The sequence below is a fragment of the Chiloscyllium plagiosum genome, chromosome 38 (assembly GCF_004010195.1).
Source record: "Chiloscyllium plagiosum isolate BGI_BamShark_2017 chromosome 38, ASM401019v2, whole genome shotgun sequence".
Classification (NCBI taxonomy): Eukaryota; Metazoa; Chordata; class Chondrichthyes; order Orectolobiformes; family Hemiscylliidae; genus Chiloscyllium; species Chiloscyllium plagiosum.
This window is the reverse complement of record NC_057747.1, coordinates 27,565,932-27,590,412: the sequence shown is the minus strand read 5'-3', so window position 1 is coordinate 27,590,412 and position 24,481 is coordinate 27,565,932. Positions and strand designations below refer to the sequence as shown.

Genomic DNA, 24,481 nt, shown 5'->3' with positions numbered 1-24,481 from the left:
GAATCGACGTTTCGGGCATAAGCCCTTATGCCCGAAACGTCGATTCTCCTGTTCCCTGGATGCTGCCTGACCTGCTGCGCTTTTCCAGCAACACATTTTCAGCTCTGATGTCCAGCATCTGCAGACCTCACTTTCTCCTATTATAGGACAAGCCAAACAGAGAACAACAAGGGAATTCCGAGAGGCATGGCACTCATCCACAGATTCAATCAATAAGCACATCGACCGGACCCAATATACTGACCATTGCAACGGAGAGCTGGAACTGACAACCGAAAGCGGCAGATTCAAACCACTAAAATGCCGGAGGAAAGATCACAGAAGCGCTTCACAGGAGGCTCCCAAGCACTGAGGATGTCACCTAGACAGGGGACGAAACATCTGCAACACAAATTCCCAGCTCGGCGAACAGAACCACAACAACGATCTGAAATATTGTATTTTAAACTTGGGCAAGTTTTTGTCGACACGGAGCATCTTAGTGCAGCTTCTCAGTTTTTGTCCAACAGTTGGGTGTTCTATTTTTAATGATTGTTGTTTCACTTGATGTGAATCACCTGTAACGTGCTAATATAAGCACTGAGGTAACATTGCCAACAATGGTCCGTCCCCATTAGTCTGTTTTTTAGTTGTATTGTGCATATTATTTACTGTGATTAGCTACATCTGCATTCTCACTGGCCCCGTGTGTCTTGTGGCTAACCTTTTTCACGTCACTGATGTATCCCATAATAAAATATAAAATTATGATTACTGGTTTGCTTTGGTTTGAGATGTGGCTATTGAGAGTTAATGTGGTGAACTTTACTGCTGAGTGAATGGTTTTCAATTATGGGAAAAACTAAATGTATTATGGAACTTCAAATTTTTTCACAGGAAAATATCCTTATGCGAATACACTTCCACATTGCTGATGAAACAAAAGAGGACATTTGCACAGCAAAACATTGCATTCCTCATCAGAAATTTGCAATGACTTTATTTGAACAGGTAGGAGGAGGTTCTCATTGTTGGTAATAAGGACACATTTTTAAAAAATTTACTACCATGATTTATTTTTGCATTAATTACATTTTAAATTTAAGTGTAGCTCAAACAAACATATTTAAGCTGAAATTTGAGATTATATTATCCCTTTTGATTCTTCCAATCCTTGATCTTTTTTTTCCAAAAGACGTATAATCATTAATAAATAGTTCAATGAATTTGTAATGGTGTGAAGTCATTGCTGTGTAAAATGCAAGTTAATAAATTTCAGATGTCACCTAAAAATACCACATTGCCATAGTGCAAAAAACATAATTAATTATATTTGAGGTAGGATTTAAATCTTTTGAGTGCTACTCCAATATTGAGTATGCTACATGTGGTTTGTATAAAAAAAATTGAATGAAGCCAGAACAGACAGTTTACCAACTAACTTTTGAAAATATTCTAATGAATGGAAAAAATCCCTGTGTCTGCATGTGCTTTGTGGCAAGAAGAATTTCCAGAACCTGTCCATAAGTGAAGTACAAATATCTGTCAGCCCTTTCTAAGTCATACCCTGATTGCAACTTGAAAGATTGGCCTCTGCAATTGTTTTGTAATCCCTAATTTGTTTTCAAGAACAGAAGTAGGTCATTGTCTACTTGTGCTTGTTCCACCATTCAACTGCAGTTTCGCTCATCTGTGTGCCAACTGCATATAGCCAGTTTTCATTCATATTCCTCAGTAAATACCTCACATACTTATATCATAGTTTTCAATGTTTTAATTTTTCCCTTAGCAGTTTACTGAGAGGGAGTTCCACTTCCCCTTCTGTCGAGAAGTGCTTTCTGACATCACACTGAATGATTTAACTTTAATTTTGAGCTTACATCTCACACTTCAGTTATTATTTATCAGTGGAAATGTCTCGTGGTCTGACATGTGAAGTCCTTTGTTTGCCTTAACAACTTTAGCCAGTCTGGATTATATGTGGCTCCATTCTACATAAGTGTTGTTGATTTTCAACTGGCCTCCAATATAACTGAGTGAAGCCATTCAATTGTATCAAAAACACTGTGCTACAGTGATTCAGGAATGTGGCCTTTTGCTCTGGGAGTGGACAATAATTTCTTGTAAGTAATGGCTCATATTTGAGAATTAAGAAAAAGTGTACTTCACCTCAGTTCAAATGCCAAGGACCACACATTAGGCTCATGTTTACATTTTTCTCTGGTGGGGAGAGCTTTCCTGAGCAGAACAACATTAGTGCAATTTGACAGGATATCTGTTTGGACACGGTAATCCATGGCTGAAATGTGGGAGAAGAGTCTTAATTAAAGGTTAGATCCTGAATGTTCATCCTGTACCAAAATATGATAAGCAGTTTCATGAATGGAACAGATCTCATAAAAAGTTCATTGTTGACCATTTGAGTTTAAGCTAAAAATGAAGCCAAGCCTTGCCATTACAAGCTGGATCCTGACATTGATTCTGTGAAGCTTGAGCTAATCTTTTAAAACTGAGTAAAAACTAAGTAAAGCTTGATACTAAGTACCATAATTTAAACCGCAAAGGTAAGCAAAAAGTTAAATCACGATTTAAGCTTGTGTATCATATCTGAAATCCATCCTTCCCCCTTCATGAATTAGTAGACTGTCACAGGATAGAGTGGGACAATTAATATAAAAGTACCCATGGAGGACATCTCAGTCAAAAGTGTTGAGTTGAAAAGCTGTACCTCATCCCAAGATGGTGTAATTAGCTCAAATCTTTCCTTTCTCTCCTTCAAATGTATATGCACTATGTTAGAGTATGGCAGGATTTCCACCAAACTTTTCAGATTGCCAGACCCTCACGTCTAAACTCCCACAATATACGTTGATTTTCTTGACCACATCCGATCACAGTTGTCTCTGCGTGAATGTACATGGTGATATCCGTTATGTATAAAATCAAATTGGAAGCTTTCTCTTTTGATTAGTATTGGAATTAGTTGTCTCCATTAAAGACTGACCAGTTTTTTAAAAACTTGTTAATCTTATCCAATATTCAGCAAGTTTGAGCCAATTACTGTGGATTCTGGATCTGAAATACAAACAGAATGTACTAGAAAGACTCAGCATCTGGTGAGAGAGAATAGTTAATGTTTTGAGTCCAGTATGACACTTGAAGAGTCAAAGTGTTACGTTCTTCTCAGTAAGAGGCATGTTCTGAAAGGTAATACCGGAAATGTTGACTTCTCCACGTTCTGATGCTGCCTGGCTTGCTGTGTTCTTCCAGCCTCGTGCTTGTCTACTTTATATTTCATGTAGTTATGTGTGAAAGTTGAACAAGTAGCTTGGATACTTCATAGTAAGTTTGTCCTTTTTGATGGACTGTACAGAATAATCCTTTCTTTCAGTGTGTTTGTACTAGATGCGGCGCAACATCTGATCCACTGCCTTTTATCCAGATGGTAAACTATATTTCTACAACTGCATTGTGGTAAGTCATTGCTTAAAAATAATTGTGCTCAACTTGAGCTCTCACAGCAACTTCTGATGCAAGAAGATTATAAGAGAAGTGGAATAAAATGAACGGTGAAAAGGCTCCCTGTACAGAGTGTAGTGTTTCCTGTTGACAAAGAGGCAAATTAGGCTTTTTTTAAAATTGCACAATGTGAAGTACTGAAACCACAAACGTGGACTTCAAAAAAATTTGTATATGGCATTGGGAAAACAATATGCTTTTAAATATACTGTAGTTTAGTCTGCTTCTCTTGGATAAGACTATATTAGAGAACTTATAATAAATGCTTCAGAGTGCATATTTACCAGAGGAACCTTCTTGCTGATGAAGAAAAATGTTGTATAATTATACATATTAAAATAAATGTGTGTTCTGGCAGGCTTTAAAATGCTGACACCATCACTCCTATTAATTCATGTGTTATGTCGCAGCTTGCATTTTACTCTAGCTGTGTTAAGTAAAATATTGGTGTTTTCTAAATTTGATGTAATCTCCCAAGGGAGGGAATGGAGCAAAGACAAATGGATTGCCAAAAAGAGTGTGGGGGCATCTTCATTAAGTACTACAACTGCTTGCTGCAGAGGAAAAGAAATTCCTGATCTTATTGTTAGCAACAGATAAGTCAAGTGAGTTATTTCAAAGTAGGTGAACCGTCAGTTGACCGCAATATGATGCATTTAAACACCAGACGACAAAAAAAAGAAGTAATGCAGGTGCAAGTGCATCAAATTGGAACAGGGGAACTTTTATAAAGTTAAGCCTCCTAAGGGGTAATGGAACATAAAGTTAGTGAGATAGATTGCAATCTCCTTTTCCTGATCAACAATCTATCAGATTAGATGGGCCCTTTTTTAAAATTCCTTGATGGGATGTGGGTTTTGGTGGTAGAGCTGGCATTTATTGTACAACCCTAGTTGCCTTAGAAAAAGTGGTGGTGCTGGTAAGGTTCCTTTTTGAACTGCTGCAGTCCACTTTTTTAGTATAGATAGACCCGCAATGTTGTTAGGGAGGGATTTCCAGGATTTTACCCATTGACACTGAAGGATTAGCAATTCTATTTCCAAGTTAGGATGATTCGATCGGAGTGGAACATGCAGGTGGTGGTGGTGTTCACATGTCTGCTGCCCTTCTAGTTGGTACAAAGTTCTGATGAAAGATCATACTTGACAAGCCTGATCACATTACTTGAGGAAGTGACAGATTTTCAGACATTTGGAAAAGGTTGGTGGGTGAAGAGTTTTGCAATTAGGTTAAAATCTGGATAGGCAGAAAACTAAAGACCAATATTAAGAACAGCACGTATGGTGGTGTACCCCTTCTGTTCATTGATTAAGTCAATAATCTAGATATATGGCTAGAGTAAGTGCTGCCCAAACTTGTGTTACACAAGAATAAACTTGAATAATCATTTTGAGATCCAAATGAAACTGCAAAAGGGTATTTATAAATTATGGAATATGCCAATAAATGTGAGAATAGTACATATTGATTTAAGTCAATCTACAATTGGAAGAGGAAAAAGTTGGATAATATTCAAGAGCAGAGGAATTTGTCATTTTAGGTTGTATAGAAATTTAAAACACCACTTCAGATGGATAAAGCCATTTTAAAACAAAAGTTAGAGGTCAGAAATATTGAATACACAAGGCAAGATGTTGTGATGAGAACCTATTCTTCTATACAATTTGTACGATGTAAACAAACAATCTGAAAATAGTAACATTCAGAGAACAGAACGTTCCAAGGGGCTGCTACATTTGAACATTCCATATATTAGTTATATTCAATGCTGCCTAGAAGTGACGGCAGGGAATATTGCAAGATTTTTAGTCAGTCACTCCAAACAGTTCAAGGGTTACTGAACTGTACGTTTAGTCAGATGGCTGGAGGCAGTCAGAGGTGAAGGCTGTTGCTTCAGGCTGAACACTTGTCAGTTCTTGAGGAGCAGAGGGAAGAGGCTCTGTCCCAAAATGATGCTGCTAACCATTAGAATTCAGACTCCGAGGTCTAGGGAGTTAGGAGGTGCAGCTCATTGTTGGGGTTAGGGCTTGACAGAACTCCTGTAACCTGTGAGATGGCTCAGAAGAAGTTTTGTGCCATTCAGAATCCAGTGCGGCTAAGAGAGAAGATCGAGAAATTCCACAGTATTTGCTTTGTGCAAGATTAGAACTCTGAAGAATGCAGGGGCAGTACCAGTTTAGTGAAGCTAACTATCTGTGGGCAAGTTGAAATTATTTCCATCGGTAGTACGGGTGAATATTTTCCAGAATCTAAAGGAGCATACTTGTGGTTGGGAGAGTGAGCTGCTAGAACATGAACTATCATTGAGGCAGTCCATGAAGTGATTTTTGTGGATTTTGTGGTAGGGCACCCTTGTAAAATTTAATGTGATTTGATGACCCACAGTGTCAATGACACTTGGATATTGCTGAGAAATCTGTGGGGTCAGTCTTGACTGCATTTGCTTTTTTTTTACGCTTTAAGATATTTAAACACAGTTTGCCTGTTATCCATATTTACTTCAGGTTAATTCTAGATATTGGAAATACATGAGACATGTATTGCAGGTTATGTTACTATTCTGTCTTGGTGTAGTGATGTTTATTATTGTTCATAGCTTTGGAATCTTTTGGTTTCATTGAGTGCCCTGAAGCTCTCTCTTTATCAAGTTTTTTTAAAACATTACTGGTCCTCATCTGGATTTTAATATAAATTTGACTGTCTGATCAAGAACGGTGACAATGTAATGTGAGACTGCCATTTGTGAGTACTGTCTGCCAATTTGGATGCCACATCACATAAAGGAGATTGAAGCAATAGAGTGTGTGCAATGTAGGTTCACAAGGGCACTGTGCTGTCTCGTATCCACACAAATAGGAGGAAAGACCTGCAAAATTGAAGCTACCTTTGTTTGAGCAGAGATTATAGGATAATTTTAAATGCTTAATATTACAAAGGAATAGTGCAAAGAAATAGACAGACAATTTTCAATGATCGGTGGATCAAGAATGAGAGGAAATAGTATAAATTAAACATACAGTTTAGGGCCAAACTGGATAACCCTGTTTCTTTGCACAAGAATCATCAACTACATTTGAAGCTAAGCATGTTGACATCAAAACAAATGTAAACAAGTGGTTAAAGTGGCATGGAAATAAGGCATGCACATAAAAAACTGAGTTAGCAGAGCCCCTTCTAGCAGAAGTAGTTCTGTGACGTTCACATTAGTTTGTTATCCAGTTTGAGCAGCGTTGAAATAAAACAGCATGCAAGCTGGTCATTTCTGATTACATCGCTTTATTATAACATTTACTGCATACTTTATTATTCTCCAGAAAGATGTTTAAGTCATACAACACTGTAACTGTCATTCTCCACCCAACTGTGTAAAGGCATTTTAAATGTGACTTTTTTTTCTTTTAGACAAGGATGGTTTTGTTTGTAACATCCATTAGGGGAAAAGCTGATCAGGGATAAACTCTTCAAATCAGAAGTCTTTTAGAGAAATACAAAGCATGACCTGCAGTTTGAATCAAGATGTAACATTTACATAATGCATAATGTGCAAGCATAGTGGGAAAAGGAGTGTTAATGCTTTCAAACAAAGATTTGAAGCACTGTAAGAAAATGCCTTTGGGATGAGATGGCAGTCTACCTTAATTATGGTCAAGATGAGTTGTGCATAATTATTTTGCATATCACGTTGTTTAGCACTTGATTAAATTTGAATAACATGGAAAAGTCCTACATGACAAGGCAGCAATCTTTTCAATTTAAGGGAAATACTGATTAACTTGTCAGTCTCTATGCCATGGGTGCCCTGCAGAGATGGGCTTTGTTGCTTTTCATGGGAACCAATTTCTTTCTGTTTTGTCCCTTTTGTATAGTAATCAAGCAATACGTATGATGGAAAGACGTGAGAAACCAACGCCTGACATGTTTGGGGAGCTTCTGCAGAATGCAAGCACAATGGGTGATCTTAGGAACTGTCCAGTATGTGTCTATTCACACTGTTTTCTTAGTATCTTAGGCCATTTAAATGCAAAGGAATCAATTCACTTGAATGTAGTCACTTCTTACCTTAAGGGATGAATGCAGAGTAATTTTCTAATACAGTGATATTTGTCATGTGAAGGGTTGTAGTTTGAATAGCACCATGACAACATTCTGATCACTGCGCAGGTGCATGTTTGCTTGTATACAATTGTTTGAAAATTGTCTCTTGATATTTGGCTGCTCAGTCCTTACCCATTGGTTGTGGAAGATCTGCACAAGGCAGTGATCAGAATACTGCATTTCTGGCCTGGAATATCCATGCAGCAGTTCTTCAGTGTCTACAAACTGCTTGCAGACCAACTAGCAACATGTATTTTATTTCAGAGTTTACTTACAAGTTCTAAGGGAAAGGTGACAGAAAAACTGTTTTCTAAAATTGTTGGGGGGGTGGGGGGCAATGAAAGACAAAGCTGAACAGAAAATAAAAATATGTCCTGGATATTTGTATATTGTTTGAGTGCAGCTTAATCATTTTCAAGAGTGTCTTGGACTTGATTATATGTTTCTTTCCTCCACTGCAGTATTTTTGCAACAGTAATATACCACTTTGAAACCTGTTCAGTTCCATTTAATGGTTTGTTGATACTCCTTTGTGCTAAAAATACTTTAAGGTAATTTTTATATCCTTTGGAAGATGGTCTATTAATGTAATGGAGACTCAGTGACTACAGTTCATTGTTAAATGCAATGGATTCAGTAGCAATAAACTATTTCTGTCTCCTGGCTGGACCAAAGAATGACAGTGGTGATAAAATAAATGTGACCTACTCTTAATCTTATTCAATTCACTGAAGTGGTTTTGTAATATTAATTCCAAATGCTTGGACTGTTTATATCATTTGTTTCATCCATCTGTACAGTTTTGCTTGTCTCTGGATAATCTGGCTAATTCAAATCAACTGATCTTTATTTAAAACAGAAGTGTATTCACTTTATTTTTGAAATGGAATGTCATCTTTCTGTAATAATTTTGCAAGTCATGTTTTAAAATGTACTTGTAAGTGGTGCATAAATATGAATGAATCTGATTTCCTCCTTTCTCCTTCCCGATATCCCTTTCCTGTACATTCTGATGCCTCCCTAAAACAACTAAATGTCCAGACACACACAGGATGCATTTATTGCAACTTACATTTGGAAACTATTGCTTGAGCTTCACCTGGCTGGCCTACTGTTCTAAAGTACATTGAAGTCTTTGTAAAGGGTCTGCTTCCATGTTATGTCAAATGTAAGCACACAATTGGTCTCACTTCAGTTGATCAGCTTTTCGATACTGTTTTTGGTAAAGCTGCTGTCCCCCAGCAACAAGACACTGTGCTGAAGCAATAAAGCTTAAAAGGAGGGTCATTTCATTGACATGGCTGAAGTTTTCCCTGTCACAAACATTAATTGTATTTTTTTTTCAAGCTTATGGCATAATTAATGTTTTTCTGATGTTTCTTGAAATTTCATTTGCTCCATTTAGTTTTAAATTGATAAAACTTGACATGCTGATTAGTAGATACCTATATATTCTGCCTGTTAATCCTGACTGTGCTAAAGACAATTCATTTTTTGAGGGTTGCTTAAAGATGGGAAAGGCAACCTATTTGATGAACAGCAGCTCTGAGAATATTTTAAGGTTAAACCACTAAAATTTGTAGCCATTTCTACATTTGCTGCATAGTTTGAGATGGTAATATTGGTTGATCAGACCTCTGGGCGTTAAGTTAGTTAAATGTTATAGAAACATAGAAAATAGATGCAGGAGTAGCCAATTCAGCCCTTTAAGCCTGCACCACCTTTCAATAGATCATGACTGACAATGCAAATTTAGTTTCCCACTCCCGCTTTCTCTCCATACCTCTTGATACCTTTAGCCACAAGGGCCATGTCAAGCTCAGCCTTGAATATATCTAACAAAGTACCCCCAACAGCTTTCTATGGTAGAGAATTTCACAGCTTCACAACTTTCTGAATAAAGAATTCTTCCTCATCTCAGTTCTGAATGGCTTACTCCTTATACTTAGACTATGACCCCTAGTTCTGGACTTCCCCAGCATTCCAAACATTCTTCCCACACCTAGCCTGTCCAGTCCCATCAGGATTTTGTACGGTTCTATGAGATCTGCCCCCTATTCTTCTAAATTCCAATGAGTACAAGCCTAGTTGATCCAGTCTTTCTTCATATGTCAGGCCTGCCATCCAGGGATCAGTCAGATGAATCTTTGCTGGATTCTGTCAATAACAACAATGTCCTTTCTCAGACTGAGAGTCAAAACTATACTCAAATCCTCTCGCTATGAAGGGAAGCATGCCATTAGCTTACCTCACTGCCTGCTGCACCTGCATGCCAGCCTTCAGCGACAGTTCCACCATGACACCAGGTCTTGTTGCACCTCACCCTTTCCTAAACTGCCACCATTTAGATAATAATCTGCCTACCTGTTTTCTGTCAAAATGGATAACCTCATTGATCTACATTATATTGTATTTGCCCACTTGCCCAGCCTGTCCAAGTCGCATTACAGCCTCTTAACATTCTCCTCCCAGCACAAAGTGCCACCCAGCTTAGTGTTGTATACACATTTGGCAATATTGCATTTAATTCCTTCATCCAAATTGTTAATGTATGTTGTGAACAGCTCGGGTCCTACCACTTAACTCTCTGGTATCCCAATCGATATTGCCTGCCACTCTGAAAAGAACCCATTTATTCTAACACTCTATTTCCTGTCTGCCAACCATTGATGCTGCCTGAATTGCTGTGCTCTTCCAGCACCACTGATCCAGTTCTCTATCCTTGTCAATGCATTTACCTTTGATACCTTGACCGTTAATTTTACTTACTCATCTCTTATGTGGGGCTTTGTCAAAAGTCTTTTGAAAGTCCAGATACACAATATTCACCCTCGTCCACTCTACTGGTCACATCCTCAAAAGAAATTCTAGAATTTTTGTCAAGCATGATTTCCCTTTGGTGAATGCATCCTGACTTGGACTGATCCTGTCACCGCTTTCCTAATGCTCAATTATTACATCCAGCATTTTCCCCACCACCGATGTCAGGTTAACTGGCCTATAATTCCTTGTTTTCTCTCCCCCTTTTTCCAAAATGTAGGGTTATGTTAGCTACCCTGCAGTCCATTGGAACTCTTCCATAGTCTATACAATACTGGAAAATGATCATCAATGTGTCCACTATTTCTAGGGCCACTTCCTTAAGTACTCTGGGATGCAGAGCATCAGGTCTTGGGGACTTAATCAGGGTTTAGTCCAATCAATTTCCCCAATACAATTTCCTGACTAATAAGGATTTGGAGATGCCAGTGTTGGATTGGGTGTACAAAGTTAAAAATCACACAACACAGCTTATAGTCCAACAGGTTTAATTGGAAGCACTAGCTTTCGGAGTGCTGCTGCTTCATCAGGTGGTTGTGGAGTACACGGAGCAGCACTCCAAAAGCTAGTGCTTCCAATTAAACCTGTTGGACTATAACCTGGTGTTGTGTGATTTGTAACTCTGACTAATAAGAATTTCCTTCAGTTCCTCCTCCGTGGTTGATCCTGTGTCCCCTTAACGTTTCCTGAAGATTAGAACATAGAACATAGAAGAATACAGCGCAGTACAGGCCCTTTGGCCCTCGATGTTGCGCCGATCCAAGCCCACCTAACCTACACGAGACCACTATCCTCCATTCCGACTTTCGTATCATAATTTCGTATTATTTGTGTCCTACTTAGTGAATCAGATCCAAAGTGTTTGTTCACCTACCAGAATACGTTCCAAAAATCCATACAGGTAGCCCCCACTATCCAAAACTAGAGCATTCCCAGGAAACCTTTCATAAGCCGGAAATGGCATAAGTGGAGGTACATTATTTAAATACGAAAAAGTACCTCAGATTTTCGTATTCGTGAAAACAGTTACTATGTAGGTCTTTCGTAAAAGCGAATTTGCGTAGAGCGAACGTTCAAAAATTGGAGATACCTGTACAGCAAATTGCACATATTGTCGTGTGGGAGGAAGAGGAGAAGATGAATCTTCAAGTTAATGTTTAGCGTATATTGCAGTGATGCTGAGCATATAATTGCTACTGACTCGGAATCGATCATTGGCAATAGTTAATTGGAAAATGGAAAGACTCTGTTTAAAATATGTGACAACTGTGTTTGTTGCATTTAAACGTGCTTGTGTATATCACAATGAGTAATGATCTTTTATTGATCTCAGTAACCGGCTCAGCAGAAACTGTGCAGCATAGATATTAATTGTTTTATAATGAAAATTGTAAACAATTGTGCATATTTTTTGGAAATAAATTTATCATACAAGTGAAATACAGTGACATTATTGGGTGTTTGGACTTGATAATACAAGGTTTGGATTACCACCAAACAAAGGTTCTGAGACTGCCAGGGTATATTATAATGATTTGTTTTGACCTTCTGTCACTAAGCTAGGGCGGTATGAGGTGGAGATAGCCACTCATACTTACAAATACATAAATTGTAGCATACAGTTTGTCAATTTCAATATTTAGTCAGCTAAAATTATTTTGCATCTTTGTAAGTAGGAAAGTTTTCAATTATTTCATTTGGGAAAAGTGTCAGGTTATACTGTTTTAATCGCACTCAAAGTTTTCATAAATTTTCAGCAATGCAAGCTGTATACTTTTTTCAAGTTAATTAAAATTTCTAATAAGCCTGATTATTGTTCAGCCTCTGCAAACAGTTGAAGACTCCACCAGTAGTGAGAGTCCTGAATGGGTGTTAGGTATATTGGCTGGTTGACCTATTTCCACTTCTTCTTTAGGCTGGGTATTAAGCCTGATTACAATGCTCAGTTGACTTAACCAAGGCTGAAAGTTGAACCTGGTGCTTTCTTGATCTTTATGTTAACTGACTGTGTTTGGAAGCTTCAACTTTTCCACTCCTTCTCAGTGGCCCAGTAAAGGGAAGATAATTTATTTATAACACATGCTAAGTTGTTTGGATAGTATGTCATTGCAGTATTTTTTAGTTAGGTCAGAGTGTTGCAAAACTGCCTGATGTAACTTCAGGCCGTTGTGTCCACGCCAGCCATCTGACACTGTCTACTTGTTTTCCGGCCCTTGACCTGTAGCCTTGTATGCAATAGTGTTTGAAGTGTTCATCTAAACACTTCCTAAATGTTTGAGAGGGTTCTTGCCTCTAACACACTTTCAGGCAGTGAGTTCAAGATAGGTCCCACCCTCTGGGTGAAACATAATTTCCTCAAAATCACTCTAAATCTGCCCTGACCTTAAGTTTGGGGCTCTGGCTATAGACTCTTCCACTAAGGGGACTCTTCTAATCTGTCCTATCTCCGCCTCCTCCTCCTCCTGCACCCCCCCCCCCCCCCCCCCAAATTTTGTACATCTTAATCCAATCCCCTGTAAGTCTTTTGTGCTGTAGGGAAATTAGCTCCACCCTGTCTCATCTGTCTTCATGCTCTAGCCCAGGCAATTTCCCCTCCAAGTCACTTGCCATCCTGAGTTGGAAATATAGAAATATTTTTAAAATCATAGAAAATAGAAGGAATAGCTTTTCAACCCCTCAAGCCTGCTTTGCCACTCATTATGATCATGGCTGACCATTGAGTTCAATGCCCTACTCCTGCTGTCTCCCCATAATTCTTGATTCCCTTGGCTACAAGAGCTATATTAACCTCATCTTTGAAGAGACACAGAAAGTGGCTGAGGCCAAAATATTATGGTAGTGAATTCCACAGGCTCACTGCTGACTGTGTGAGAAATTCCTTCTCATCTCACTCTTAAAAGGTTTACTCCTAATGCTTATGACTCCTTGTTCTGGACTCCCCACAATCCTTCCTGCATCTAATCTATCCAACCTTGTTAAAATTTTATAGATTTCTGTGACACCACCCCTCATTCTTCTAAACTCCAGTGAGTACAATCAGAAACAACTCAACTTCTCCTCATGTGTCAATCCTGCCATCCCATGAATCAGTTTAGTAAATCTTGAGTGCACTCTCACTTTTTGTCACCATTCTTTTACTGTTGATCGGTCAAAATCTTGGAACTCCCTCCCAATGCCATTGTGGGCTCTAACTAAAACCAAATGGGCTGCAGTGGCTCACGAAGTTAGCACACCGCCAACTTCTCAAGGACAGCTGGAGATCAGAAATAAATGCTGGCCCAACTAGCTCAACTAGCAACACTCACCTCCCATGAATGAATTAAAAAATCTCTTCTGCGCCCTCTCTTTTTAATCACATCATTCTAATAGTGTATGAGATCTTGTCAAAATCTTTAATGAAATTCATGTAGATCCACCAATTGCAACCCATATCTGCACACTTGGTCACCTCCTCGAAACTTACACTCAAATTTGTAAGACATGATCTCCCCCGACAAAATAATGTTGACTATCCTTGATTAATGCTTTCCTCTCCAAGTAGAGATGAATTCTGCACCTCAGAATCTATTTCAATAGTTCCCCTACCCCTGGTTTTTCATTTTTCCTTACCATCCATCTTAAATAATTGTACCAAATTAGCTGCCCTTCTGTTCTCTTGCACCTCTTCAGTGGCCATCCTTTACCATTACAAGAGCATTCTGGCCTTGCACTTTTACTGTTTCATTTTTTGAAGAACTCTCATTTCTGTGATGTAGAGGTACTTGCTCTTCGTCCACTTTGACCAGTTCCTGTCTTATCATATTAAAATTGGCCTTCCACAGTCCATAACATTACTTACAATCTTGATTCTGTTCTATCTTTGTCCTTTTCCATTTCCTAAAAAGCTCACTAGATATATTTTAACTGTTCTGCCCCCTTTAAGTCCTGCACACTGATGGGGAGACTGTGACATTAAGGTAACCTAACTTGATTAATCGTTTTGGGGATGTGGGTTCAAAACATATTATGGCAGATGATGAAATTTGAATTCAGTAAAAATGTAGTGTGAAAATCTTGCCTAATGGCAACCGTATATAAACATTGTTGTAAAAACCCACTTGATTGCTAATGTCTTTTAGGGAAGGAAATCTGCTGTTCCCTACCTGCTCTGGCTTCTTTGTGACTCTCGACTCTCAGCACTGTCGTTAACTCTGAAAAGGCCAAGCACACCACTAGGTTTGAGGGCAGTTAAGGCTGGGCATTAAATGTTGACCTAGCTACTTGCACTCATAACCCATGAAAGAGTTAAGCAAAAATTCTGAGTTAGTATTGGAAAGCTTGAAATCCCTTACAATTGTTGCTGTTGTTTTTAAACTTCATTGTGATCTGCCTGCCTATCTGCCCTCTGTATCTCTTGTGATTGTTTTGGGTGACTGTAGTACTCTCCTAACAGTGTGATTGTCCCTTTTATTTGTCTATAAATTTTACCCAAATGGCCTCATTTGAGGAAAACTGAGAACTACAGATGCTGGAAATCAGAAACAAAACCAGAACTTGCTGAAAAGTTTTGGCAAGTTAGGCAGCATCTGTGGCAAGAAAGCAGAGTTAACATTTTGGGTGTAGTGACCCTTCTTCAGAAGTTCTAAGTGTTCTAAGTAGTAAAAAGAGGGTGATTGGATTGCTATACTGAGAGCTATGTGAACTCTGTGGGCTGAATAGCAGCCTCCTGACAATTATCTCTCAGACTTAATTTTGACCTGTCAGTGTAAAGTAGGCATTGTTCTTGTTTGTCTTTGTTTTATATGTATCATGGAGGGAACTACCTACATCTTTTTTTCTCAAAAAATAACTTTTGATTTCCTTTACAGAGCAACTGTGGTGAGAAGATCAGAATCCGCAAAGTGTTGATGAACTCGCCGGAGATAATTACTATTGGTCTGGTCTGGGACTCTGATCATTCTGATCTTGCTGAAGATGTTATCCATAGCCTAGGAACGTGCCTCAAGTTGGGAGATGTAAGATGACCATAGCTGTTTATTATTGCACAATAAGGGGGAAAAAAAATCTAAATTCTCAAAAATATCAACAAGAACCCTAAAAGCAGATTCAGTAGGGCATTAGGTTTAATTGAAGTAAAGAAATGGCAAAGGAAAATATAGTTGGATTTATGTGCGCAATTTTCCGAAGGTCTAAAGATTAAGGAATCCAATCTAATGGATTGGAAAATTGTAAATGCTGCTATTGCATTAAGGATGAGCCGGAGGCATAACCCAGGACACTGCAGGCCCATCAGTTTGACACCAGATGTGGATAAATTTCTAGAAATGTTCAGAACGAACAGTATCATTGTAGATTTATGATGGGTATGTCATGGTGGACTAAGCTTTCTGAATTGCTTAAGACCAGTAACAAGGTGAATAGGAAATGCATTTAAACGTTGTCAAACGGGCTTCAGTTTTTTTCAGACCAAAGGCCTCTTCTGTTTTCTGGAAGCTATGGGTATGATTCCCTGCAAGAAATTAATAGCAAAAATAAAAGTGTCCTGGATTGGTGAGAATTCAGTTACGTTGGCTGATATTTGGCTTGTGAGGTAAGGGCCACAGATTTTAGAAAAGAGTGAATGATCTCTGCTTGGTGAGCTGTATTGGGTAGTGGTTGTGAGGAATCTGTACTCGGCTCTCAGCATTACACCATCTATAGTAATGACTTGGTTGGAATAATAGAGAAATGTACATTTTGGAAGCATGAAGTTGCAAAGAGACAGAGACTTAGTAGGTGAGAGAAGATATACAAGATGGAGTTGTGGTAGTGTGAAGAAATGTTGAGCAATCCACATTCGCTTTGCGAAAGGCAAATTTGGATGGTCACATAGTGCTGGAACTAGAAACAGTGGAAAAGCAGAAGGAATTTTCAGCTGATCTCATTGAAATTCTTAAAATGGTGAAAAAGCTTGATGATGATTGGCTAGCTAGAGAGAAGGTAATTCAATTACAGGAAATCCAAAACAAGGGTACAATCTTAATATTAGAGGCAGGCAGTTTGGAAGTAAAATCAAGAAGCATTTCTAAACGACAGGAATTGCATATCCGGAACTTCCCCTAAAAAGCCTGTGAATATGGGTCAATTGAAATTCTAAAGATTGAGATCAGTAAATCTTTTCTGATATACATTTGTTCTGAGAATGTGAGTGTTACTTGTTAGGCCCATGTTTGTTAATTAAATCATAGTATCAACTTATATTTATATATCATTTAATGGAATTTCAGACTAGCTTCATGGGCAGGATAACCAGTTTTTGTTCCTACACACTATTGTTTGATTATCAAAGTTATGCAATTAAATCTTTGTGCATTTTTCATTTATTTGAACATTCATTTTGCGGACATTTAATTTTTGCAAAGACTAAAACCAATCAAATAATTTATTAGATGGTTAAAACATCTATGAGTATTTGCAGTAATTTAAATTATGTTTAAATCAGTTGTTCACATAATCCAATGCAGTAATCTTAGTTCTAATGCAGAAACAAAAACAAAAGTTGCTGGAAAAGCTCAGTAGATCTGGCAGCAACTGTGCAGAGAAATCAAAGATAACATTTTGGGTCCAGCAACCCAATGTTAACTCTGATTTCTCTTCACAGATGGTGCCAAACCTGCTGAGCTTTTCTAGCAACTTCTGTTTTTGTTTTTGATTTACAGCATCTGCAGTTTTTTGGGTTTTTTATCTACTTCTAATGCAGTTCTTTGATTTGAGTTAGTGCTGCTTCCTTTGCCTCTCATTATTTGAAGTGCAAGTCATTTGTTAATATTATAGCTTTATAACCTAGTTTGTAAAGAACTATTCATTTATAACTCTAAAATTTATTATTCTGATTAAATCACAGAATGATTTTGGAGCCATTTGGCCAGTCATGCCTTCAAACAAGCATCATTACAAGTGTCAATCTCCTTTTTTCCCCTTACCCTTGCACACTATTTGTATTCAAATAATTATCCACCCTCTTGAATTCCTCAATTAGATTAGATTAGATTAGATTACAGTGTGGAAACAGGCCCTTCAGCCCAACAAATCCACACCGACCCGCCGAAGCGCAAACCACCCCTACCCCTACATTTACCCCTTACCTAACACTACAGGCAATTTAGTATGGCCAATTCACCTGACCCTGCACATCTTTGGATGGTGGGAGGAAACCGGAGCACCCGGAGGAAACCCACACAGACACGGGGAGAACGTGCAAACTCCACACAGTCAGTCGCCTGAGGCGGGAATTGAACCCGGGTCTCTGGCGCTGTGTGGCAGCAGTGCTAACCACTGTGCCACCGTGCCGCCCACAACTGAACCTGGCTCCACTATGTTTCATATCCAATATGTGAAAACATTGTCATCTTTACCACATTTAAACCTCTCATTCTTGTTCCCTTACCAGGCAGGAACAACTCCTCCCCATCTACTCTATCCAGTCTGCTCATGGTTTTGAAAACCTCTTCTCTCCAAGGAGAGCAGTCCTGACTTCTTCCATTTACCCTCATAACTGCAGTTTCTCATTCTTAGAACCATTCTCATAAACCTCTTCTGCACTCTCTCCAATGCACTCACATCTTTCCTCTAATGTGATGCCCACAACTGTACACAGTACACCAGTTATAGCACGTCTTAGAGGTTCAACATCAAATCCTTGCTCTGTATTCTATGCCTCTTTTAATAAAGCCAAGGACATTAATTGCTATTTCCACCTGTCTCGCACCTTGAATGATCTAATGGAATTAGTAGAACATTAGGAGTTCATGTAGGCATGAAAGTGGCATGTGTTTGTGGTTTTAGAACATTTTTATTTTGACATTTGCCCACCATCTCTATAGTGGAAATCAGCATTGAAGTACTGACGAGCAATCTACTTGATATTTTGAAAATTTCTTTTGTATTTTAAGGTCAGTTTTGGCTGCAAAAGATTACAGGCTAATTCATTTGAAGGCATTCGTTATTGGAAAAATACTATTGAACTAATGTACTGCTTCACCATTTAGTAACATGCATTGCACCATTTCTGTGAATGTTATGCATTACTGTGGCTCATGAGCCAGCTTAGGTGCTATTGTAGATTAAAATGTACAGGCCACAATGTATTTATGTCCACTCCTTATTAGTGTCTGAATTGTATTTGCACATTGTAGATTTAGCAAAAGATTTGCTAGTTTCCATTTTTGTGCCATTTTTCAATTCTCTTTATAGAAGATGAGAATAACTGTTTGCTGTTGCCTTAGCAACACAAGCTTATAGCTTTTATAAATGTAATTGTACTGAATGGAGACATTTAAGATAGTGAATGTAGATCAGAAATTTAGAAAAAGATCTGGGAGTATCCATTGATTGCACTGCATTTTTCTCTAAACAGTCGCTGTCAGGTCTGGAATGCAGAAATAAAATCAGTGAAGAACTGATTAAATAACTCAGCAGTCACAGCATTTGTTATGGCAACTGTTCCTTTTTATTAAGTTGCCTTGCCAATTTGAATCTATTTTCCACATTCCATGGCTGATTGTCGTGTGTTTTTTCAATACAGTGGAATAAAGCAAAATAAAAACCCTTTCTGAATTTAAAAATGAAATACATTATATGTTTCTGGGTCCAAATTCAGATTACAAATAGAAATCATATTTCACCAATTCTACAATAGAATTGTAAATGTAGACTCAGTCCACTGCCTAGAATCCCTATTGATCATATAAAGGTTTTAATGTGGTTGACAAAGACCCAGCATTCAGTCAGTGCCATTAAAGGCACAAATATTGAAAAGCATAAAATGTATTAACACAAAATCATTTTTTAAATTTAGAGTTGTCTCCGCCCCCCCCCCCTTAGTTTGAGGCTATCACGGTTTACTCTCGGCAAGTCGTAACTGAGGCAGAAAGAGTATACCAAGAAGTGCAGAAATCTCACAGCATTTATGGTCCTCTCAGAACTTTTATTTCCAGCTATGCATCCACACACTCTTGGGTTCTAATTCCCTTGTTAATGAACAGTGGCCAGTAAACCCCCTTGGGTAATTTGTGGAATGTTTAGGAGCCTTGATGTCTGCAACATTGTATTGTTTCCAACAAGGTCAAACAGTGGCATAAACAGCACCCCATGCTCTTAAATTGAAACATTGACTAGCTTATAAAAAAGCTTGATTTCAGGTAATTTAGTCAATGTTTTATCTTGTTCGTTGGTCGATGGACTAAGATTTGTCATTTTGCTTTCTGAAAAGCGCAAATAACTAAAGTGGCAATTGACATAATCTCTTACCATTGTAAACAAGGCTGATTAGACATAGCCTGCCATAATTTAATCTGTCTTTTATTGGATATCCTTTGTATTTTGCAGCTTTTCTATCGGGTGACAGATGATAAAGCTAAACACACAGAGCTCTATTTGGTAGGGATGGTGTGTTACTATGGTAAACACTATTCTACCTTCTTTTTCCAAACAAAAATTCGCAAGTGGATGTATTTTGATGATGCCCATGTGAAAGAGGTAGGAGGTCTTTACCTAAAATGCTGCATTATTGTCATTGATGTATTTTTTTTCAAGACACATTAAATTCTTGGCCTCCAAATGACTGATCACCTAGAGATGAATACAGCTCAAGATAACTATGACAGCCGTGACTTTGCTTATACCTTTACTTCCCATGTGCATGATTTAGAATGTTGTTGGAACTGTAAATTCTGACAACTGCGTGAAAGAATGTGAGCCATTCCCCTGCCACCCCCTACATGTATAAAAACACATGCATAATGAAGGTGTGTGGAATGGTCGGAACATTTTCCCTCAGTAATTTCATTTGAATGCTGCAATGTTTAATTCAGAACCATGCCACCTGTAGGATTTACTAGTTGTATGCAATGTTAACTAAATATATCAGTGACAATGCAGCCTTTTTTTACTTTTCTCCTACTTTTACCTCTATATGTAATTCTCAGTTGAGATTGCCAATTGAAAATAGTTGCTCTTGTTCCTTTTTACATAAAAGCATCTGACCCAAATTAGGAATGAGTACCCTGTTTGTTACTGTTGCAAGGAGCTTTAGCTCCAGTTCCCACAAACGGTCAGAAATAAATTAGCATGTAACATGACTAAGTACAGTTTAAGTTTTATGAAGGCCATATTTTTAGACATTTTTGGATTATGAATGCCAGTTTAACAAAAATTGAAACAGTTTGTGCGGATAAGGCAGTACAGTAACAAATCCAGTGTTGCAATTCTTCATATTTTTGATTTAGATTGGACCCAAGTGGAAGGACGTACTGACCAGATGCATTAAGAGCCACTATCAACCGTTACTACTTTTGTATGCAGATCCGAGAGGCACTCCTGTGTCTGTACAGGATCTGGCCCTAGCAGATTCTCACCAGTACAGGACCTGTTATGACAGTGAAGATTCAGGTAATTATAACTTCAAAATTTTCAAGAAATTAAAGAGATTTACAGGAATAGTTTCAGGGATGAGGACTTCAGTTACTTGAATGGGTTGGAGAAATTGAATCATTCTCCTTGGAGAAGGAAACATTGAGCAGAACTTTGGTGGAGGTTTTCAAAATCATGAGGCACCTGGACAGATTGTGAACTGTGGGGAGATTGTGTAAAACTTCAAAAGGACAAAGTTTAGCGGAATGGGCAAACAAGTATTAGATGCAGAAACGGAGAAGTGATTCATTATGGTAGGAAGAACATGGAGAGATAATATAAAATAAAGACCAGAGCTCTAAAGGGGGTGCTGAAGTCATGGTGCACAAATCATTGAAGGTAGCAGGACAAGTTGAAAGAGCAGTTAAATAGCGTGCAGCATCCGAAGCTTTATTAATAGAGACGTAGAGTCCAAAAGCTAGGAAGTTATATCGATCTCAACTGCAGTTCTGGAAAGAAAGCATTACAGAAAGTGCAGAAAAGTTGAATGAAAATGGTTCCAGGGTGAGAAACTTCAATTAAGTAGGTGGATTAAAGATTTTAGGACTGTTAGCATTAATATAAAATGACAAAAGGTCCAAAGGTGACGGAAGAAACCGTTTTTCATCTAACAGCTGTTTAGATCTGGAATGCACTATCTAAAAGATAGATGCAGACTACTGCACTCTTCTCTTTCAAAAGAGAGCTGTAGGGGGAAACTAAAGGAGGAAAAATGTTGGGGCTTGGTGTAAAGGCAGGACATTGGGATTAATTCAACTGTTGTTAAAGCGATCATAAATTAAATAGGCCAAAGTGGGTGACACGGTGGCATAGTGGTTAGCACTGCTGCCTCGCAGCGCCAAGAGACCCGGGTTCAATTCCCTCCTCAGGCAACTGTGTGTGTGGAGTTTGCACATTCTCCCTGTGTCTGCGTGGGTTTCCTCCGGGTACTCCGGTTTCCTCCCACAATCCAAAAATGTGCAGGTCAGGTGAATTGGCCATGCTAAATTGCCCGTAGTGTTAGATGAAGGGGCAAAGGTAGGAGAATGGGTTTGGGTGGGTTACGCTTCGGCGGGTCGGTGTGGACTTGTTGGGCCACAGGGCCTGTTTCCACGCTAAGTAATCTAATCTAATGTAATCTAATCTAACTTGCTTCTGGACTGTCACATTCTACAATTGTATGATTATTCATGGGTGAATAAAATCTCTCTAGTTGAATTTGATTCAACATGGGCGTTTTGAGGAACAGGACTGTCAGAATATTTTAATTCCAAATTCTCTTCCAAACCACAAACCATCCCACTTTGGGAATAAATTACTGTTCCTTCATTTTTCGTGGATCAAAGTCCTGAAGCTTCCTATCTATCAGCACCAAATGGACTGCAACATTTGAAGACGGTGACTCTCCACCACTGACTCAAAGGAAAATGGGGATGGGCAAAAAATACTTGACTTATGATCATTTGACTATATTTAATGAATTAGTCCTTAAACATTGACATATATAAATATTGCTTTTATGTTGTGAAATTGGTTTTCATGCCTTGTGAAATGATCAGTTTTTCCAAATGTTCACCAACAGTCGATTGTAACTTTTTGTTCTTGGGAATATTTGACATGACGAGTGAGAGTGTCAGCTTTGTCTTTCTCTTTGTAAAAATGCCTCAAACCTTCTCAGGCTTTTTTGAAGGTTGTTCAGAATGCCATCAATAGAGTCGTGAGAGCAAATCATCTGCTTGTTTGTAGTCATAAAATAGAATTAGGCAATGCCCACAAACAAAACACTCTGACAATACACTAGCAATGCGCAATTGTTAGATGCCTTGCCAGTGTTCCTGAGATGTATCATTTTGTTCCCCAGGGTACTGTTATCAGGGTTAGTTTGCTCTTCAGTTATCCTTTACAATCTTGGGCTGTGAACCGCAAGCCAGGCACAAGAGAATGTTGGGTAATGGCAGAATATCAGGCCTGATCATAGCACTGACTGACAAGACTACAATAAGAATGAGTCACTGTCTTAGAAGTAATATATCACAAGGCACCAGAGGGCAACAGGTGCCAATGGAATGCACTCAAGTAAAAGTTGTACTTCTGACACTAGTGAGGGAAGAGGAGTTGTTAATTGTATATTCCACTTGTGCTCATTTGTTACCCCACATTTGCTGTGTCCAATCAATGTCCAATACATTCGCAATCAAAGATTACAAACCTTTCATTACCATTCCTTGTAGTCTTCTTTATTACTATTTAGAGTCTTGAGCTTGAGCTTTGCTTAATTCTGGTTTATGATTTTCCAGATGATGTAAACTGAATCATGGGGCAAGTTTGTGTGTGAAGTGTTTATTTGCTAAGCATAGTGTTTAGGTTTTCTTTCCTTTTAATTAATTTCTCAGTGCTCACCTTTATTAGTTTTTTTTAACTGTTCTTTGAAAATTGCGGAGTTTGAAAGCCTTGTATGTAGATTAAGAATTGATTCATGGATGCTTCATTGTTGAACAGTGAAAATATTTGTGTTCCCTCTGCTAAATTTCATTCCCTTGAAAATGTTTGCCAAAACTAGTGACCCAAAGCCAATTTAGATGGCAGATGAAACAGCAATTTGTGATGAGTTGTGGTTAGTCTTACTGAATGATTTTATGGCTTTCCTTTTCGTAGGAAGAGAACCATCTATATCGAGTGACAGCAGAACAGATTCTTCTAATGAGAGCTACCATTACAAACACAGTCATCATGAATCTGCGATCAGCCATTTCTCCTCTGAGTCGCAGGGTACAGTGATTTATAACATGGAGATTGATACAGCCTCTCAAAGCAGCAGGGACACAGGTACTATAAATTTATAATTGAAGTGTAGCCCAAAGAATAGAAAATCAATATTTGCAGTACAGATCCTGGCAAAATTCACTAAATTAAAATAATAAAGGATTGTAATTTCAGCAAAGGAAATTTTACTGTGGATGCTACAAATTGAAATGTTGTAAAAGCTGAGAATAAATTGATGCAATTCTCTTAAATTTACAACTCACTGAATGAGCCTTTAGAATTTTTCAGACACTTTGGAGATATAAGTAATATTTTATGAGTATATGTTCTGTTGAAGGACTTGAAACTTGAATTTCCCTTTTTTAATCAAATCAGCTAATGCTGTCTTTTAATGTTTTGCAGTATGGAATTAATTTGGTAGCTAGAATTAAAATAGTCAAATCAGCCAAAATAATCTGCACAAAGCCTGGAGAGCTGTTTGGATGTCAGTGATCTGGTCACTATAACAGTTGGATTACCATGTCTGTTTGCTGCACTTTGATCAGTTACATTTTACTTGTTGGTTTTGATCATGCTTAAATGGGTCACTGCTTGCCATGCCATGGTGAGCCTGGCAGATAACCGGAACAGGGAATGGGGAACGTTTTTGTTGGGAAGTGAGATTTTTCTAAAGAGGCTGCAGGTAACTCAGCAAATGTTGAATGTTCTCTGGTATTTGATCAAAATAGGTGATGCACAGGCTCAACAAGTAGTTCTTGTGTAAAGGGTTCTCGGAATAGCTCTGGAACCAGCTCACCATTGTAATGATGAGGAATCAAACACATAGTTCAAGGTGCGTTGAGATGACAAGATTGAAAGATTTTAGCTTATTTGGGGAGGGAGCTGGAAATAATGGCAT

At 38.3% G+C, this 24,481-nt stretch overlaps 1 protein-coding gene across 4 annotated transcripts in view; it reads left to right on the top strand.

The window, feature by feature from the left end:
* The window catches only part of usp54a (ubiquitin specific peptidase 54a), a 134,743-nt gene that overhangs the window by 84,797 nt on the left and 25,465 nt on the right, over window positions 1-24,481 (top strand). For all 4 annotated transcript variants that reach the window (XM_043679225.1, XM_043679226.1, XM_043679227.1 and 1 more), the window contains exons 5-11: window positions 877-990; window positions 3,371-3,453; window positions 7,365-7,470; window positions 15,261-15,407; window positions 19,759-19,908; window positions 20,658-20,820; window positions 23,476-23,646. In XM_043679225.1, coding sequence (XP_043535160.1) covers window positions 877-990; window positions 3,371-3,453; window positions 7,365-7,470; window positions 15,261-15,407; window positions 19,759-19,908; window positions 20,658-20,820; window positions 23,476-23,646 — 934 coding nt within the window. The remainder of the gene's footprint in view (window positions 1-876; window positions 991-3,370; window positions 3,454-7,364; window positions 7,471-15,260; window positions 15,408-19,758; window positions 19,909-20,657; window positions 20,821-23,475; window positions 23,647-24,481) is intronic.